This window comes from Anarhichas minor, unplaced genomic scaffold, assembly GCF_050575085.1.
Source record: "Anarhichas minor isolate MPS153535 unplaced genomic scaffold, ASM5057508v1 ptg000016l, whole genome shotgun sequence".
Lineage (NCBI taxonomy): Eukaryota > Metazoa > Chordata > Actinopteri > Perciformes > Anarhichadidae > Anarhichas > Anarhichas minor.
This window is the reverse complement of record NW_027466462.1, coordinates 227,501-245,000: the sequence shown is the minus strand read 5'-3', so window position 1 is coordinate 245,000 and position 17,500 is coordinate 227,501. Positions and strand designations below refer to the sequence as shown.

Here is a 17,500-nt window from a genome sequence, read left to right as displayed (position 1 = left end):
ATGGATAGACACTTTATTGTCCCCATGGGAAAGACGTGGGCATCCAAGACATGCAAACAAAATAAAATAAACGGCAAAGAATAAAGCTGTACAATGACACACACACACACCTTGAGGCATCAATGGTTTGTAGCCTTTTTGCCGATGACTTTCACCGCAGTCTGAATCAAATGTGATAACTCTGACTTATATATGTGGTCATTCCATATCTGATTACACTCTCCACAACAGCCTGACTGAACTCAAACTTACCCAGTCTACATGCATCCTCCAGTAAAGTACTATCAATGTGGACAACAAGTACTTAGAGGACAGGACTTGTGTACATGGCTGGTAATGTATAACCACTGGACTGTGATCACAAACTTCTTTGGGATCAAAAATACTCTCATGTTTTGTTGTACGTTTAAAATGAGGAGAGTTTGTTGCATCAATCAACAAACTCCTTCACATCTGGAAGACACATGTTTGTATCATCAGGCCTACAGAGCAGACTTAGCACAGCAGAATCATAGAAGTGTGATATCATAACTGAATCTTCAGATACTTTATAAAAAGACGTCTTTTCATAAAGTCATCGTTGTTTCACGTCGCAGTTATATGAGGGGCAGTTTGTACTGAGGAACCTTGAACGACCCAAAGCTGATACAGTGACGGTGCTGGAGATAAAATGATAACTGATGAAATCATACCTCAACTTCTCTGTTGAAGTTATTTTCACAATCTTCTACTTCTCTGTAAAGCTCTGTGGCAGTGAGATACCGAGCTGTTGGTTAATCGATAGCCATCAGCAAGTCATGTTGTAGAACACACAGCAACAGTAGTTCACATCGAAGGCGTCTTGTTAGCTCTCTGGATACTTTGTTGAAGACAAGATCAAGCATGCTGATGATTCAAACTAAACATTGTTCACTATGAACCATTGATATGCAGCAACGTATTCCTGAGGTCTTGTTGCTGCAGTGAGCTTGTCAGGTTTGGTGCCGTCACGCCTGAGAACAACACAACGTGCTCAACATCCGTATTTGGAAGCGTGCAGAAATGTTGCACAGAAGTACTCAACTTAATAGACAACAATAGACTTTTAAATGACTAAAAGTACAACAATAAATCGAATTAATAGTATTATTATAGTAATTTAACTTGACTGTTGGGGCCTTTCTCTGGAAATATGCATCACAGAGGATAAAAGAATGTATTGCAGGAAAACACAAAAGTATTGTGAAGGATCACTGAAGTAGTTGAGAGAAACAACGGTGACCTTTAGTGGCTCTGTACGTAGTGTTATTTCTGACTTACCTGGTATGACATGTTCAGAAAACAAAAACTAAACTTGTTTTCATTTGAAAGGCAGAAATCTTCTTGTTTTAAAGTCACGCAACTACAGGTTCAACTTTCTGACGTATTGTATTTCTACTTGAATCCTTTTCTGTTCTTATAATGATGAAATGATGTTTTTATGAAACCTAACTAATTGGTTTCGTTGCCTGAACCCAACTTTCGTTTTTTACCGTAATGTCGTCCTGGAAAGGTTTCAGAGCGAAAATGTGTGTCCCTGTTGAGATTTACCAGAAGCAGAAACATGTAATGAAGTTTGATTTGATCAGATCACAAGAGATCGTGTGATCACGGAATGTTACAACAATATGTGTTACCAGTGGAGGGCCGTGTGTTGTATACCTGGGCCTTCAGTGCTGTCCTACTACAGTAGAACCACCTCTTAATAACATCATTATGTAACGGATTGTGTATGGACACAAGATTCCAGGAACCGTTGGCTTGTATTATAAACTTAACAGGTACAGAGTGTTACAGCAAAGTCTCTGGCAGAGCAACAGAAACAGCCAGCAGAATGAATCCAGGTCAGGAACAGAAGGCTGGTGAGTTCACCGGGAGTCAGGCGGGACGGGTAGCTCAGGGGCAGGAAGGGTCGAAGCGCTGGAAAGTCTGGCATTCAATAGCAAAGTACAATCTGGCAACGAAGGTGTTCGTTGGGTTGTAGATCCACTCGGGTCTCAGCAAAAGTTCTCTAAAGCACCGTAGCTTGTAAGTGTCCTGCCGTGCTATGGTGTCTTGTTGCTGCCTTGGTTAGCCACCTCAGGTTTTTCACAACAGTCACGCTAGCCCACTGACCAATCAAGCTGCACGTTAATGCTGACGTACTTGTAGGCCACACAGAAGCTCTGACACGTCAAAGAATACGCCCAACATGTCAAACTAAAGATCTGATTGGTTGAAGACTATGACAATCAACAATATCATCCCCATTCACTTCAACTGCAAAGGGATTCACTTGTAATTCAGGAGGCCTCGGGCAGATTTCTTTTTACCTCGAGACACAGAGGTGAAATCTGATTGGATAAAAGCTCTCCTGAAAACAAGCTGCACTGGAAGCAGAGCAACTGAGGAAGACAGGAGCTGTGCAATGAGATACAAATTATTAAATTATAAAATAGCTATATTTGACTGCGAGAGGAAGAGAGCAATGAACCTGAGAAGCAGAGCAACACATAACTTTCCCTCACAAAGTGATTCAGCACGGCCCGAAGCTTAATGTTTATAGTGTCACAAGATTTCTTTACTTTCAAGCAAATCTTTGTAACTATCATGAACACAACCCGGATAATCATTTTCTTCCATTTTACAACTTTGTGTTCATTTTCAGGATTATGGGATGCTGAATCTGCTGAATCTGTTGATGCAGCTCAATCATGGCCTTCAGTGACTTCACAGTTCCGCTTTTTCGTCCCCTGATCGTCTTCCTTCTCCTGTCACAGCCACACGGAGGTCACTGTGGTGCAACACGTGAATAAAACTACTCTGTGCTTTCGAAGTCAAAGGACACAAATCAACTTTTAACTTCAAAGATTTGCATCCAAATTGATTGATACTCAACAGATTCTGAGTTTCAGCTGCTTATGTTATCGTGAAGTGTAAAAAGGAAGTGGGGAGTACCGGAATTAAGCCACAGTTCTGTTTCTCCTCAGGTCAACTTCAGGTGATCGGTCCATCTCAGCAAATACTGGCCACAGTTGGTGATGACGTCATTTTGCCGTGCCGCCTGGAACCTGCCATGAATGCTTCTGACATGAGGTTGGAGTGGGCAAGACCCGACCTGAGCCCTGGGTTTATACATGTGAGGGCAAACCGTCAAGAATACGTAGCTCACAAACAGCCGTCATTCAGAGGAAGAACATTCATCAACAAACTGCAGCACGGAGACGTTTCACTGAAACTCTCCAAAGTGAGAGTGTCAGATGAGGGAACGTACAGATGCCTCGTTCCCTCACTGGGTCCACCCGCTTTTATCATGCTCGTCGTTGGTAAGTGATGTTTGATTAATACGATATAGATTTTACTGTAGCCCCAGTCTCTGGTTCAGGTTCTGGGGGCTTAACTGCTTCAGGCACTGGTTCAGGTTCTGGGGGGTTTGCGGGTTCCTCAGAATCTCTGTCTGTGAGGGGAGTGAACGGCTCTCCTTCATTAGTTTGCCACACAGGAGGCCCTGCTGGCCATACATGTAGGTCATAATGTTTCAAAGTTTGGGCTTTACTTCTGCAGTTTTTTGGCCTGCCTATCATATTCTTTGCTGGCAGCTGTCCCTCCCAGATTACGGTTCTGTGGGGCCTGCTGTCTGGGGCCGGAGCTAGAGAGTGTGGGAGAGGGGGTTGCAAATACTGTGTTGTATCTGCACTAGGGTCCTCTGCATACCGCGTCTGATCGGGGGAATTATGAGTTGGCCATGGGGTGTCTAGCCTCTACTCGGAGATTCTGATCTATTTCTCCTACGAGGTGAAGTGTGAGGAGTCTGAGGTCGCCTATTTCTGGGGGTTAGGGGGGCATTATAACCTTCTTCCTCGTTAGTTTCAGAGAGGTCGGTTTGACAGCCTGTGTGCTGTACATATTGAGTGCAAGTTGGGTTTTCATTCTCTCAGTGTGACTCTGGTTGCATTTGCCTGCTCCTAGGTTATAATAGTTATACTTTAATATTTGTCTACGATCTTTCAACAAAACCGTACAAAATCTGCCAACGAGGACCTCTAGCCAACCCGTTTACAGACGCTCGGTCAGGAACCAATGGCGCCACTTAGGTTAGGTTCGGAAAAGATGGCGGTTTGGGTTAAAATCACATTTGTTCTTCAGTTAGGTATATGACATAAGGCAAGTAGTCACACAGGACACATACTGCAGTCTCCTGGGTGTAAGAAACTAGGCCACATATAACATTAACTTGTATCAGACAGACATCAGTAACCATCAACCCTAACCCTACAGCCGCCTTGACTACATGTTATTGCAAACAAAGTCATATCTCCTCTCTTTTATTTAAAGGTGCTGTCTCCTCGCCTGCTATCAGTACAATATACACATCCAGCTGCAAAGTGGTGTTACAGTGTGAGTCTAGAGGCTGGTATCCAGAGCCTGAGGTGTTGTGGCTGGACGGTGAGGGAAACCTCCTCTCTGCTGGACCTACAGAGACAGTGAGAGGTCCTGATGACCTCTATACTGTCAGCAGCAGAGTGACTGTGGAGAAGAGACACAGCAACAGCTTCACCTGTAGAGTCCAACAGAGGACCATCAAGCAGACCAGAGAGACTCACATCACTGTTCCAGATAGAAACCATTAATACATGCATCATATGCTTAATATGAATGCAATGTTGTTGTGTAATTTATCATTTCAATTGATATCTTCACAGTCCTGTCCCAGTGGGTGAAAGTTATCTTGGCTCCAGGCTTACTCGGTGTCGTTCTGTGTGCTGGATTCACAATACATAAATGGAGAATAGGGTAACATTTTGCTTCAAGATACTGTCACTATTTTTTCCATTCCATCAGTGTAATGGATAACTGCTGTTTAGCCAGGTTTCACATGGACGAGATACACATAGGGGACATATTCCTGAAGATAGAGGGGCCGAGGGTCGAGGCATTACGTGACTTACAGACAAGCAATGTGACTTTAAAACCAATGCTATAGCTAACTGCAAACCGGGCTAAATATTCTCTGAGAGATTGGCGCCTAAAAACAAATGGCAGCACTGGTTTCCTTCAACAATGAAGATGAAGTAACTGATCAATTACCTGTTTTGTTGTTTAGGAGGTGAGAGGCGGTCTGTCTTCATACAAAAGACACAGAAAACCAGCAAGAAACAGCCGGGACAGAAAACCAAACAGCTCCAACATGACGAGAACTTCAGGCAGAGTAAGAACAGGAAGTAGAGCTTCTGAAAAGTCGGCACGAGATCAGACAGCAGCTGAAGAAATGACACATTTATATGACATGCAAGCCAACTGACAAAGAGCTAACAGAAAATGAACTATCATCGCAGTCGATGCCACTGGATTCACACATCAACATTGTCATTGAGAACACAAATAACTGACAAAAAAAAACAAGTTGTGCTGCCGAGCAAATATCGTCTTACTGCTCCTTTGCTATTTGCACTTCCTGAAATAAGTTATTATGCAGACATTTGGTGCACAATGAGCTTCATTGCAAAAACAGTCACAAAGATCAGCGCTAATAGCCACACGCAGTTAAAGTGAAATGTGTGGCTTCTTCACAGAGTTGGTGGTAACTGAAGAGCATTTATACTGGGACTGCGATATCAGACCTTGAGACAGTTCTGCACATCTATCATTGAGCCTTTTCTTTGGTCAGAAATGGAAGGCAAGGACTGCAAAGAAGATTATTGGTGCCGACTTGCCAAAGCAAGAAATCAAGCAAGGAAACTCACTGCACAGCCCTCGTACCCTGGACATAGACCGTTTCAAATTCCTCCAGTTGGGACTACTGAGCATTACTGGCGGTCGCTCCTAGATGCCCTTTCAGTGGAGAAAACACGATGCAGTGCCATATAGGCTTCCCTACATGCTAGAAAAGGGTTCCACCACTGTAACTAAGTAACATCCACCAAAACAGCCAGACACAAGAAGAACCTGTTTCTATACCCCATCACGTTGCCACGTAAGGTCTAATAATAACAAACTGTAAATACATATTATAGAATTTATATTATGGTGTAACAAACATTATGCAATAACATGTACAACATGTTTTCCTTTTGTTACCTGCAGGTATGTTCTGCACATATACTCTCTTTATAGGCACCTTAGAGGATGTCGTCAAACTCGTGCTCAGACATCACAGCTCTGTGTCTTCAGAGAGAACATCAGTCTTTGTTATTCAGACAGCACATTGTTATGAGTTTGCATATAGTTAATAAGCTTCATATCTTTGTTTAACTGTGTCCGTATCATTTGTTCTCTACACAGTATCTATTTATAATGAAAGATTCCAAGAATTGAAGTCTAATTCCTTGTATTTTCTATCCACACAGCTGGTTAATAAAGCTGGTTGTGATACTGATTATGAAGGTACTTTCAACTTGTACGATCGATTTAATACTGCCTCTGAAATGTAATATTGTGAAAATGCACTGATGATTGTGAGAAAACACAAAAGACTGTGCCCTAACCCTTTTCATTAATCACTGATACAATAAAGTTGTTTCAGGGTCGAGTCTTATTTCATTGATTTATCTAGTGACCAGTATTACCTGGAAATCATTTTGATCGGATGAGAATGTAAACGTGAAGCTCGTATTTCCTTATTTTGCTTCTCTACCCACCAGGCAACCACCTTTCCAGGGATGGAAAGAGTACTAGAATACACGAGTACTACATATACACACATGTACTTAGATAAAATGCACTCTGAGTAAACTTAACTGCATTACATTTAACCAGAGAAAGAAACAAGACTGACATGTGAGCGCCACCTGCTGTGTTGTTGCAGGAATGAAAGCTGCTCTTCTTCACAGTGTTTGATGAAAAAAAAGTGATTACTCGTGATTTCTACAACTGATGACTCACATAAAATAAACTTAACTTGCAGCAACTCAAGTTACGGATTCATTTCTGAGATCATTTTCTGTGGATAGCAGATTCACGCAGCAGTGAGTAAAGAGGCGGGGCTTATCGAATGATTGCAGGGGGCTTCAAACACAAAACCTTCACACCACCCGTGTGATCATTCAGTCTTTGGGAATAATACTTTCACATTTGGTCTCTTTCTGTTGAACTGAAGCCTGCACACTTGACCGTTTCTTCCTGTTTTCTGATGTGAGGGTCCACACAGGATGTTGTACATTGTAAAGCCCTCCGAGGCAAATGTGTGATTGTGGGCCATACAAATACATTTAAACGTTAGAACTTCACCTTGTACGATTTTCACGAAACAAATAAATGAATTGATTGATGGAGGAGCTCTGCGCTCCAATTTTTAGTTTCTGAAATGAGTTAGTATTAATTTGATATGTTTTATATCCACACGGCAACCTGCAGCAACAAGAGCACAGGGCAACGTCAGCCGGCTCTGCACCACAGAGTGTTCTCCCCACGAAGGTCAAAGGTTAAAGGCATTTTAGCACTTAACTCACAGAACCGGAGGCTGGCGTCTTGTGCTGACACACTCTTGCAAACAGGAAGCTCTATATACATTGAGGATGATGTAGCATTCATGCTACTTCTATTTTTCTTTTCTTTTTCGGTTGATGACACAAATCTTGACCTGAAAGGTGAGTTACACATCCCACATGTTATTCTGTGGTTTAAAACTTCTATTAATTACTCAAAACATGCAAAGTGTGAATTAGTATTCACTCATATAGTTGGAGCTGTTTGAGGTTCAACATGTGAAGATGTATGGATAGATGTATGACAGACCAGCTTGTTTGGATGCTTGAGTCTTTTATTCATGCAGAAAGAAAGAAGGGTTATATGTGTAGAATACATGTTGTGCTAAAAGGATCCGCTCCATAAAACACTCTTGTTAAGGCACAAGGCCTCAAAGACAGTCCAGCTCCTGTTGATGTCACTTGTCGTATCGTTCCTTAAGTAGCGTTACAGCGATAGAAAAGAAAGCTATAGATATGAAATACAGTCAGATGTATTTGCGATCATGCACACAACAGGACTCCCTCTGTGTTACAGGTACTGCATGCCTCGCTGTCAGTCCACCAATCAGACTCTCTTGACACACACAGACGGTCTTCCAGCGCTGCACTGTTTGTCGTCCCAGCACTTCCCAGCTGCAAGTACAACACAAAAAGGTGAGTCAGTGAATGTTACTCAAACTGTTTCATGTGACCAATAATTATTGATGGATGAAGTCAGCTAACACTAGAGTCACTAATGCAAATCAAATCATTGTCAAAAGGTGAACAATGTAACACAAGAGGTCCTTGAGATACAGTATGTTAGAGAGCTGCTCATCTAAACAACTTCACACTCAAAACTTCTTTGAGTGCTAAACAACACAGCCAACGAGTGTGAAGTCGATGTGATGAGCGGTTACCAGAACATAAATACATGCAGTTCACTCTCCTCTTATCACTAGTATCACTCCTACAACAAGCGCTGTGTTGTTTTACCTCCATAACTCATCTGCAGACAATCCTGGTCGCCGCTGTTGTTAGGCTCTCCAGCACACCAGTTCTTGTAGCTGAAAAGAGTACCGTCACTCCAGAACCATTTGTTCTCCTGGAAGAAAGAATAGAATCGAGTATTACAAGAAATAAAAGTGTTCAAGTTATTTGATTTAAGTAACTTAAGAAAGTAACTTAAGATAAGCTAATTGGTCCCCAGAGGAGCATTCCATGTTATCCATGTTGCAGAAAAGTAATAATAATAAAATTATAAAGTATATAAAATACAAATAATACAAATAGTAATAGAAAGAGCACTTTTAAGAAATGGCCATGGAACTGGAGTGGAGCGGAGCAAAAGAGAGAGAAAGTAATATTATACCTGTTCATATAATATGGTAAAGTTTGAGTAACGTTTCATATATAATACATAATAAATACATATGGAATGAATTATAATAACATATAATGGATATTATATGTATTTTGTGAGCAATATTTGCAAATGGGGCAATGATGAAATAAATACCTCTTGTGCATCAGAGCCTCCAATCCATGTTGATTTAGACTCTTGACTGCCGCTCATGATGATCTTCTGAATCCCTTGGTACTCCAGGATGCTGTGGACGGATGCAAGGTTTCCACCCAGGAACACACAGTTTTTCTACAGTACGAGAGAGAGAGAGAGAGAGAGAGAGAGAGAGAGAGAGAGAGAGAGAGAGAGAGACAAAGAGACAGAGAGAGAGACAGAGAGAGAGACGAGTTGTTAAACACCAAGTCAGTCAAAAATGTCCAGTAACCAAATGTCTGTGTGTGCAAACACAATGACATTGTTGTAGAAGTGTCCTACGTCAAAGCAACAGAGATTTATTATTTTATGTATTATTTATGCATTTGACCAGGACAGTGCACAGACTCTCAGCTGTAAATCTTTGTTCTCTGGGCAGAAAACACAATAACATCTCTGTTAAGAAAATGAACACTGTAGTACAAAAACACAATTACAATTATTTGTACACTAAACTAGCATCAGCAAGACAGACCAAGCTGTCAAAGGTCAGGAGTTCCTCCTGCTGGAGGACGTTACATTGATGGACACTTTGTTCATCAGTTGAGCAAGCCTTGTTGTCCAGCTTGTGATGCAGTATGAGATGTGTACAAAGGGTTTGAGTGCATGTATCGTTTTGCTGCATCTTAGTGTAGCTGGTTTCAGATAAACCGAGAGTTCCTGAGAATGTTAGTGTTACACACCTGCGTCATGTGTTTCTTAAAGGACAGCTGTGAGTCAATAACAGTAACACGATGTTGTAAATCTGAAACAGTCTGAATCCTCTCACCCTCTACAAAGAGATCTGGTCGACTTTCATTTGTATTCATATAAAAGTAGATGCAAGCGGTTTTGCGTGTGTCAGGCAAGATTCTCAATTTCTATTGCTGAAGTTAATTTGGCTGCCACTCCATGTCCGTCTTTAACATGCACAGAAATCACAGTGTCATCCGCATACAATCTTTCAAAGCCACCAACATTACCTCAGCTTTAGCCCAAGTCATCGGTGTTGGAATGTAGCGGAAACAGCGACCGCTGCACTCAGTCCAACCCTCGGAACAATACACTTCCCTCTTCACCCGATGACTCTCTGCTGAGAGAAATAGAGTTTGGACATAGATATATAGATTTATATATAGAATAGAGTAATGTGGAGTCCAGTGAAAGTCTCTTCATGTAGAATATTTACATTACTGTATTAAAACAATTTATTTTGATGGTACATAGATGCTAAATCATGATATAACAATATATATATATGTATATAGATCTATTGAAGTGAAAATCTAAAAGCTACTCACCTGATTGGTCGTTTTCCAGCATTCCCTCTGAAAGAGCTAGACAGTTTGACATTGCAGTTATTGATCTGGATTATTACGGTTCAGTGACAATAAATGAATCTGTAACAGTTTCTATGTATAATACTCACCAGCAGCTCCAGTCAGAGCAATCATGGCACAAACAAGTGCAGACACAGTCAGCGTCTTCATGGCGAAGGCAATGAGATGATGCAGATGCTGAAGATGAAGAGAACAAAGACAGATATATTACTTATGGATCTGTAGAGAATAAAGAAACTCACTGACTGTCAGAACAGTGTTGCGGATGGTTATATATCCTGCTGTGAATGTTTATGATTGGGTGTGTCTGTGTGCATGTGTATGTAGGGCACCTGGATGAGGATGTGGTTTACCTATAGAAGCGCCTCCTTGCTCCGCCCTCGCTCTCTCTCATCTGCCTGGCACCAGACCCTGGTCTGCAGTGGGATCTGCACACTACAGTTTACTTGTATCCTGTAAATAAACTGGCAGCTGTGGTTGTTTTTAACCTAACTTGGTGTTGTGTCCCTCCTATATGTTGCGACTCCCGAGCTGGTCGTAACATAATGGGGTCTCGTCCGAAGCTCAGTTAGCCTTAGGTAATTTTTTACTCCTAGACTTAGTTAGTAGGTTCAGGCTAATGTCACCACTTAAGGTAGAGTTTTTAGTTTTTCTCTTTTTGAGCTTGCCTGGTTAAGAAAGCCTGCGGGTGTTGGGGAGACCAGCACCACTTTATTGTTTTTGGTGCGGTAACCCTGGGGTGGCCCCTGGCGTGCCCGGGAAAGCCGACAAAGACTAGTTGAGGTTTAGCCAGATAGAACTACAGTTTCTTAGGTAGAGAGGAAACCAGGTAAGTTCAAGAATGGGTCAGTTTGAAATGTTCATTCCTCAGGATAGTATGTGGTGGCATTTACTGGCCTTTGTTCTTCACACATGCTGAACGCTGTGTGAGTAGTAAGAGTGGAGAAATATTGTTGTGCACACTAGTGTTGGTTAAATGCTAGGCTGTAGTTTTGTTCTTCTTTGAACCCTGATTGGTCTGGCTGGCTTAGTAAGCCAGTGCTCATGCTTTCCTATTATCTGTGTGAGCTTCGTGTTCAGGTAGTCGCATGCTTCTTGCAGGGACTACATTTTGTGGAACGCAGTGGCGGCCGTGCATTTTATACCTCGGCCTTCACTGTTGTCCTGCAGCTGTCCACCTTATAACCACGTGATGGCGCCACAGATATGATCAGATTCTAAGGCTGTAACTATGTACGTATTAAATGTACGTACCGTTCGGTACGAGAATTGCAATACCTTTGAATAGTACTAGAGCATCTGGAAAATGCAGAAGCTTATATTCAGGAGAATATAATGTTTTCTGCAGTCATGGAGGACAGTGGTTCTCAGCTGGTCTGGCTGTGGGACCCACCATCACTGCTTAAGGACAAGTCACAGCCCAAAGAGATCGTCTTATGATTTTACTTTCACAACTTGAGCATTGAATGTACTGCTCTGCAGTGTCGTTCCTCGTCTCAGTCCTCTGTCTCATGGTGCATCTCACTCAGTCAGAATGCCCATATTTGATTGGCTGAGCTGCATCACGTGATGTGATTCACTACCCGACATGACTCTGCTGTTTCGTTTCACGATAGTCACGTGCTCGCCCACTGACCAATCACAGCGCACTCTGCACCTTGCGGCAGACACTGAGCTGCACTAATGCTGACGTCTTTATAGGCCGGCGAGCAGGCTCTGATACGTCAAAGAATACGCCCAACATGTCAAACTAAAGATCTGATTGGTTGAAGAATATGACAATCAACAATATCGTCCCCGTTCACTTAAACTGCAAATGGATGCAGGCCTCCGTCTGCAGGCCTGGGTCTCTGTTCTTACCTTGAGACACAGAGGTGAAATCTGATTGGATAAAAGCTCTACTTAAAACAAGCTGCACTGGAAGCAGAGCAACTGAGGAAGACAGTAGCTGTGCAATGAGAACATAAGATAATGGGAAAAATATTTTTATAAATTATAATACATGTAGTGTATTTAAGAACAATTATTAAATTCTAAAATAGATATAACTTTGTGATTCTGTTTAGGCCAGCAGAGAAGGCCTTGCAGGCCCTGACGGCCCACCACTGGTGGAACCTACTTTCTTCTCAGTGGAGGTAGAAAAGTAGTGTTTAGAATTTCAGTGTATCGTAGGGGGAAGAGTACTGTTAACACTATTTCTATACTGTGTGGCCTCAAATAGTTAAGTAGCTGCTCTTGTATAGACAGCCTAGTGATTGGTGCATTTCAATGACTCTGATTTTGTGTAGGTAAGCTGTGCTGTTTGGTAGCACTGGTTCTGTGTGGTAGTGTTACTTTGTGTTAGTGGTTTGGCTTACTTAGGGGGAGCCCATTTTTGGGTGTGCTACCTTGTAGAGATTTGTTTCACATAAAGTTGTTTTTGTGATCTCACAATGAAGTCTGATTTTCAAGAGATCAGTGAAGGGCCGCTTGATGAAGAGCAGGGCTTACATGTGTCTGCAGGTTTAACTGTTGGGAAGACGGAACAAGTAATCTTGAAGTCTCAAGATGCTCAATCTGTACGTTTGCGAGAATTGGAATTGCAATTCAGAATAAAAGAGCTAGAGATGGAGGCTAAGGAAAGAGAAGAGGTAAGGAGGTTTGAGATGGAGAGGTTGAGACAAGTACATGAGGAGAAAATGAAGGAGCTGGAGTTGAGGTCAAGAGCTGAAACTGAGCAGGCTAATTCTTATACATCTAGTCCTCATTTTGATGTAGCTAAGAACATAGCTTTAGTTCCTCATTTTGGTGAGAAGGAGGTAGAAAAGTACTTTTCCCACTTTGAGCGTGTTGCTACCACCTTAGCATGGCCTAAAGAATTCAGGACACTACTGTTGCAGTGTGTACTGACAGGTAGAGCTCAGGAGGCTTATTCATCTCTAACTCTGACCCAGAGCTCAGATTATGACATCGTTAAGGCAGCCATCTTGCGTGCCTATGCGTTGGTCCCTGAGGCCTACAGACAGAGGTTTAGAGGGTATCGGAAGGTAGAGAAGCAGACATTTGTGGAGTTTGCTCGAGAAAAGGAAATCATTTTCACTAGGTGGTTCACATCACAAAAGGTTGTGACCAAGGAGGAACTTCAGCAGTTGATTATTCTGGAAGAATTTAGAAATTGTGTCCCTGAAGTGGTGGCCACCTATCTGAGTGAGCAAAGAGTGACCAAAGTGGAGGAGGCTGCTGTGCTTGCCTATGAGTATGTCTTGGCTCATTAAACAGTCTTTAGTGGCAAAACCGGTGAGACTAAGAGCTTAGCCTCTCCTCACACCTTTTGTTTAAGACCTAGAAGCAATGAGTCTCCTTCAGAGGCTGATCCTGATCCTTCTGTAACTTCTGAGTTGCCTCTAGATAAGCTGTCCACTAACTCTGTTGGAAATGAGTCTACTGAAGTTAAATTGACCTGTCCTGTCACTGTGCCGGCTGGGCCTGACACGCAGTTGAAGGTTGGCAAGGAACAGCTGACAGCAGCCCAGAAGGCTGACCCTCCTTTGGCCAAGTGTATGGCAGCAGTGTTGCCTAAGGATGAGAGTGGTACTACTCATGCCACTTTTACTGGGAGGTTGGTATCCTCATGCGTAAGAGGGTTCTTCTGTTAAAACAGCATGGTTTTGGATGACACCCTTATGGCTGTCATCTTAAGGAAGGGAGTGTTACGTATGGTTCTATGTCCTGCTGTGAATGTTTATGATTGGGTGTGTCTGTGTGCATGTGTGTGTATTCTGTGTCTTTTGACTTCTAGGTGCAGCTCCCTGACGAGTGATTGAGGGCACCTGGATGAGGATGTGGTTTACCTATAGAAGCGCCTCCTTGCTCCGCCCTCGCTCTCTCTCATCTGCCTGGCACCAGACCCTGGTCTGTATTGGGATTTGCACACTACAGTTTACTTGTGTCCTGTAAATAAACTGGCAGCTGTGGTTGTTTTTAACCTAAGTTGGTGTTGAGTCCCTCCGATATGTTGCGACTCCCGAGCCGGTCGTAACAACAGTGAAGTCAAAAGATGATGAGAAAGTTTGCAGCAAACCTGATACTGATGTCTGTAGCTTCAGCCGTCCTGTGATGAGGTGCAGAACAAGAGGAAGACTTAAATAAAGACCCTTATCTTACCATCTCTCACAAAGACGGAGCTGAGGACAGATGTGGGACTGTTGTCATACACAGAACAACATTTCTTAGTTATTCAGATAAAGAGAAATGGAGAAGTTCGTATGGTGGCCGGCACATCGCAGATAAACAAAACATAAGGAAATTAAGAAAAAAACTTCACCAATTTCACAACACATATGGGTCAAACCGGAGGAGTGTTGCAACACACAAATGGACAGACGGATAGATGGATAGACACTTTATTGTCCCCATGGGAAACACGTGGGCATCCAAGACATGCAAACAAAATAAAATAAATGGCAAAGAATAAAGCTGTACAATGATACCCACACACACCTTGAGGCATCATTGGTTTGTAGCCTTTTTGCCGACTGCACAGCCCTCGTACCCTGGACATAAACCGTTTCAAATTCCTCCAGTTGGGACTACTGAGCATTACTGGCGGTCGCTCCTAGATGCCCTTTCAGTGGAGAAAACACGATGCAGTGCCATATAGGCTTCCCTACATGCTAGAAAAGGGTTCCACCACTGTAACTAAGTAACATCCACCAAAACACCAGACACAAGAAGAACCTGTTTCTATACCCCATCACGTTGCCACGTAAGGTCTAATAATAACAAACTGTAAATACATATTATAGAATTTATATTATGGTGTAACAAACATTATGCAATAACATGTACAACATGTTTTCCTTTTGTTACCTGCAGGTATGTTCTGCACATGTACTCTCTTTATAGGCACCTTAGAGGATGTCGTCAAACTTGTGCTTAGACATCACAGCTCTCTGTGTCTTCAGAGAGAACATCAGTCTTTGTTATTCAGACAGCACATTGTTATGAGTTTGCATATAGTTAATAAGCTTCATATCTTTGTTTAACTATGTCCGTATCATTTGTTCTCTACACAGTATCTATTTATAATGAAAGATTCCAAGAATTGAAGTCTAATTCCTTGTATTTTCTATCCACACAGCTGGTTAATAAAGCTGGTTGTGATACTGATTATGAAGGTACTTTCAACTTGTACGATCGATTTAATACTGCCTCTGAAATGTAATATTGTGAAAATGCACTGATGATTGTGAGAAAACACAAAAGACTGTGCCCTAACCCTTTTCATTAATCACTGATACAATAAAGTTGTTTCAGGGTCGAGTCTTATTTCATTGATTTATCTAGTGACCAGTATTACCTGGAAATCATTTTGATCGGATGAGAATGTAAACGTGAAGCTCGTATTTCCTTATTTTGCTTCTCTACCCACCAGGCAACCACCTTTCCAGGGATGGAAAGAGTACTAGAATACACGAGTACTACATATACACACATGTACTTAGATAAAATGCACTCTGAGTAAACTTAACTGCATTACATTTAACCAGAGAAAGAAACAAGACTGACATGTGAGCGCCACCTGCTGTGTTGTTGCAGGAATGAAAGCTGCTCTTCTTCACAGTGTTTGATGAAAAAAAAGTGATTACTCGTGATTTCTACAACTGATGACTCACATAAAATAAACTTAACTTGCAGCAACTCAAGTTACGGATTCATTTCTGAGATCATTTTCTGTGGATAGCAGATTCACGCAGCAGTGAGTAAAGAGGCGGGGCTTATCGAATGATTGCAGGGGGCTTCAAACACAAAACCTTCACACCACCCGTGTGATCATTCAGTCTTTGGGAATAATACTTTCACATTTGGTCTCTTTCTGTTGAACTGAAGCCTGCACACTTGACCGTTTCTTCCTGTTTTCTGATGTGAGGGTCCACACAGGATGTTGTACATTGTAAAGCCCTCCGAGGCAAATGTGTGATTGTGGGCCATACAAATACATTTAAACGTTAGAACTTCACCTTGTACGATTTTCACGAAACAAATAAATGAATTGATTGATGGAGGAGCTCTGCGCTCCAATTTTTAGTGACTGAAATGAGTTAGTATTAATTTGATATGTTTTATATCCACACGGCAACCTGCAGCAACAAGAGCACAGGGCAACGTCAGCCGGCTCTGCACCACAGAGTGTTCTCCCCACGAAGGTCAAAGGTTAAAGGCATTTTAGCACTTAACTCACAGAACCGGAGGCTGGCGTCTTGTGCTGACACACTCTTGCAAACAGGAAGCTCTATATACATTGAGGATGATGTAGCATTCATGCTACTTCTTTTTTCTTTTTTTTCGGTTGATGACACAAATCTTGACCTGAAAGGTGAGTTACACATCCCACATGTTATTCTGTGGTTTAAAACTTCTATTAATTACTCAAAACATGCAAAGTGTGAATTAGTATTCACTCATATAGTTGGAGCTGTTCGAGGTTCAACATGTGAAGATGTATGGATAGATGTATGACAGACCAGCTTGTTTGGATGCTTGAGTCTTTTATTCATGCAGAAAGAAAGAAGGGTTATATGTGTAGAATACATGTTGTGCTAAAAGGATTCGCTCCATAAAACACTCTTGTTAAGGCACAAGGCCTCAAAGACAGTCCAGCTCCTGTTGATGTCACTTGTCGTATCGTTCCTTAAGTAGCGTTACAGCGATAGAAAAGAAAGCTATAGATATGAAATACAGTCAGATGTATTTGCGATCATGCACACAACAGGACTCCCTCTGTGTTACAGGTACTGCATGCCTCGCTGTCAGTCCACCAATCAGACTCTCTTGACACACACAGACGGTTTTTCATAGCTGCACGGTTCGTCGTCCCAGCACTTCCCAGCTGCAAGTACAACACAAAAAGGTGAGTCAGTGAATGTTACTCAAACTGTTTCATGTGACCAATAATTATTGATGGATGAAGTCAGCTAACACTAGAGTCACTAATGCAGATCAAATCATTGTCAAAAGGTGAACAATGTAACACAAGAGGTCCTTGAGATACAGTATGTTAGAGAGCTGCTCATCTAAACAACTTCACACTCAAAACTTCTTTGAGTGCTAAACAACACAGCCAACGAGTGTGAAGTCGATGTGATGAGCGGTTACCAGAACATAAATACATGCAGTTCACTCTCCTCTTATCACTAGTATCA

The 17,500-nt window shown here is 42.1% G+C and overlaps 3 protein-coding genes across 10 annotated transcripts in view; 1 reads left to right on the top strand and 2 right to left on the bottom strand.

The window, feature by feature from the left end:
• LOC142950717 (ladderlectin-like) overlaps positions 1-3,294 on the bottom strand; it is a 9,320-nt gene extending 6,026 nt beyond the window's left edge. For 2 of the 4 annotated variants that reach the window (XM_076092293.1, XM_076092294.1), the window contains exon 1: positions 111-966. The gene's annotated coding sequence lies outside the window, so the exon portion shown is untranslated. Of the gene's footprint in view, positions 1-110; positions 967-2,955 lie in introns of those variants that run through there. The other 2 variants (XM_076092296.1, XM_076092295.1) reach the window with 2 other exon arrangements.
• LOC142950712 (butyrophilin subfamily 1 member A1-like) lies at positions 274-6,909 on the top strand. 5 transcript variants are annotated; one of them, XR_012954484.1, is made up of 7 exons: positions 813-975; positions 2,666-2,805; positions 2,988-3,323; positions 4,333-4,614; positions 4,701-4,791; positions 5,102-5,206; positions 5,571-6,909. XR_012954484.1 is itself a non-coding variant. In XM_076092283.1 (7 exons), the coding sequence occupies exons 3-7, from the start codon at positions 2,712-2,714 to the stop codon at positions 5,106-5,108; spliced, it is 810 nt and encodes a 269-aa protein (XP_075948398.1). In that variant the 5' UTR covers positions 813-975; positions 1,800-1,880; positions 2,666-2,711; the 3' UTR covers positions 5,109-6,909. The 5 variants fall into 5 exon arrangements, 4 of the variants coding, with proteins under 4 accessions (XP_075948399.1, XP_075948400.1, XP_075948398.1 ...); XM_076092283.1 differs by adding an exon at positions 1,800-1,880 and having other exon boundaries at positions 5,102-6,909; XM_076092284.1 differs by lacking the exon at positions 813-975 and adding an exon at positions 274-333 and having other exon boundaries at positions 5,102-6,909.
• An 832-nt stretch (positions 6,910-7,741) lies between these two features.
• Positions 7,742-17,500, bottom strand: part of LOC142950594 (C-type mannose receptor 2-like) — a 15,781-nt gene continuing 6,022 nt past the window's right edge. The window contains exons 7-12 of the mRNA XM_076092156.1: positions 17,123-17,187; positions 10,409-10,496; positions 9,963-10,072; positions 8,962-9,096; positions 8,439-8,547; positions 7,742-8,096 (exon numbers count right to left, since the gene is read on the bottom strand). Coding sequence (XP_075948271.1) covers positions 8,029-8,096; positions 8,439-8,547; positions 8,962-9,096; positions 9,963-10,072; positions 10,409-10,496; positions 17,123-17,187 — 575 coding nt within the window. The 3' untranslated portion in view covers positions 7,742-8,028. The remainder of the gene's footprint in view (positions 8,097-8,438; positions 8,548-8,961; positions 9,097-9,962; positions 10,073-10,408; positions 10,497-17,122; positions 17,188-17,500) is intronic.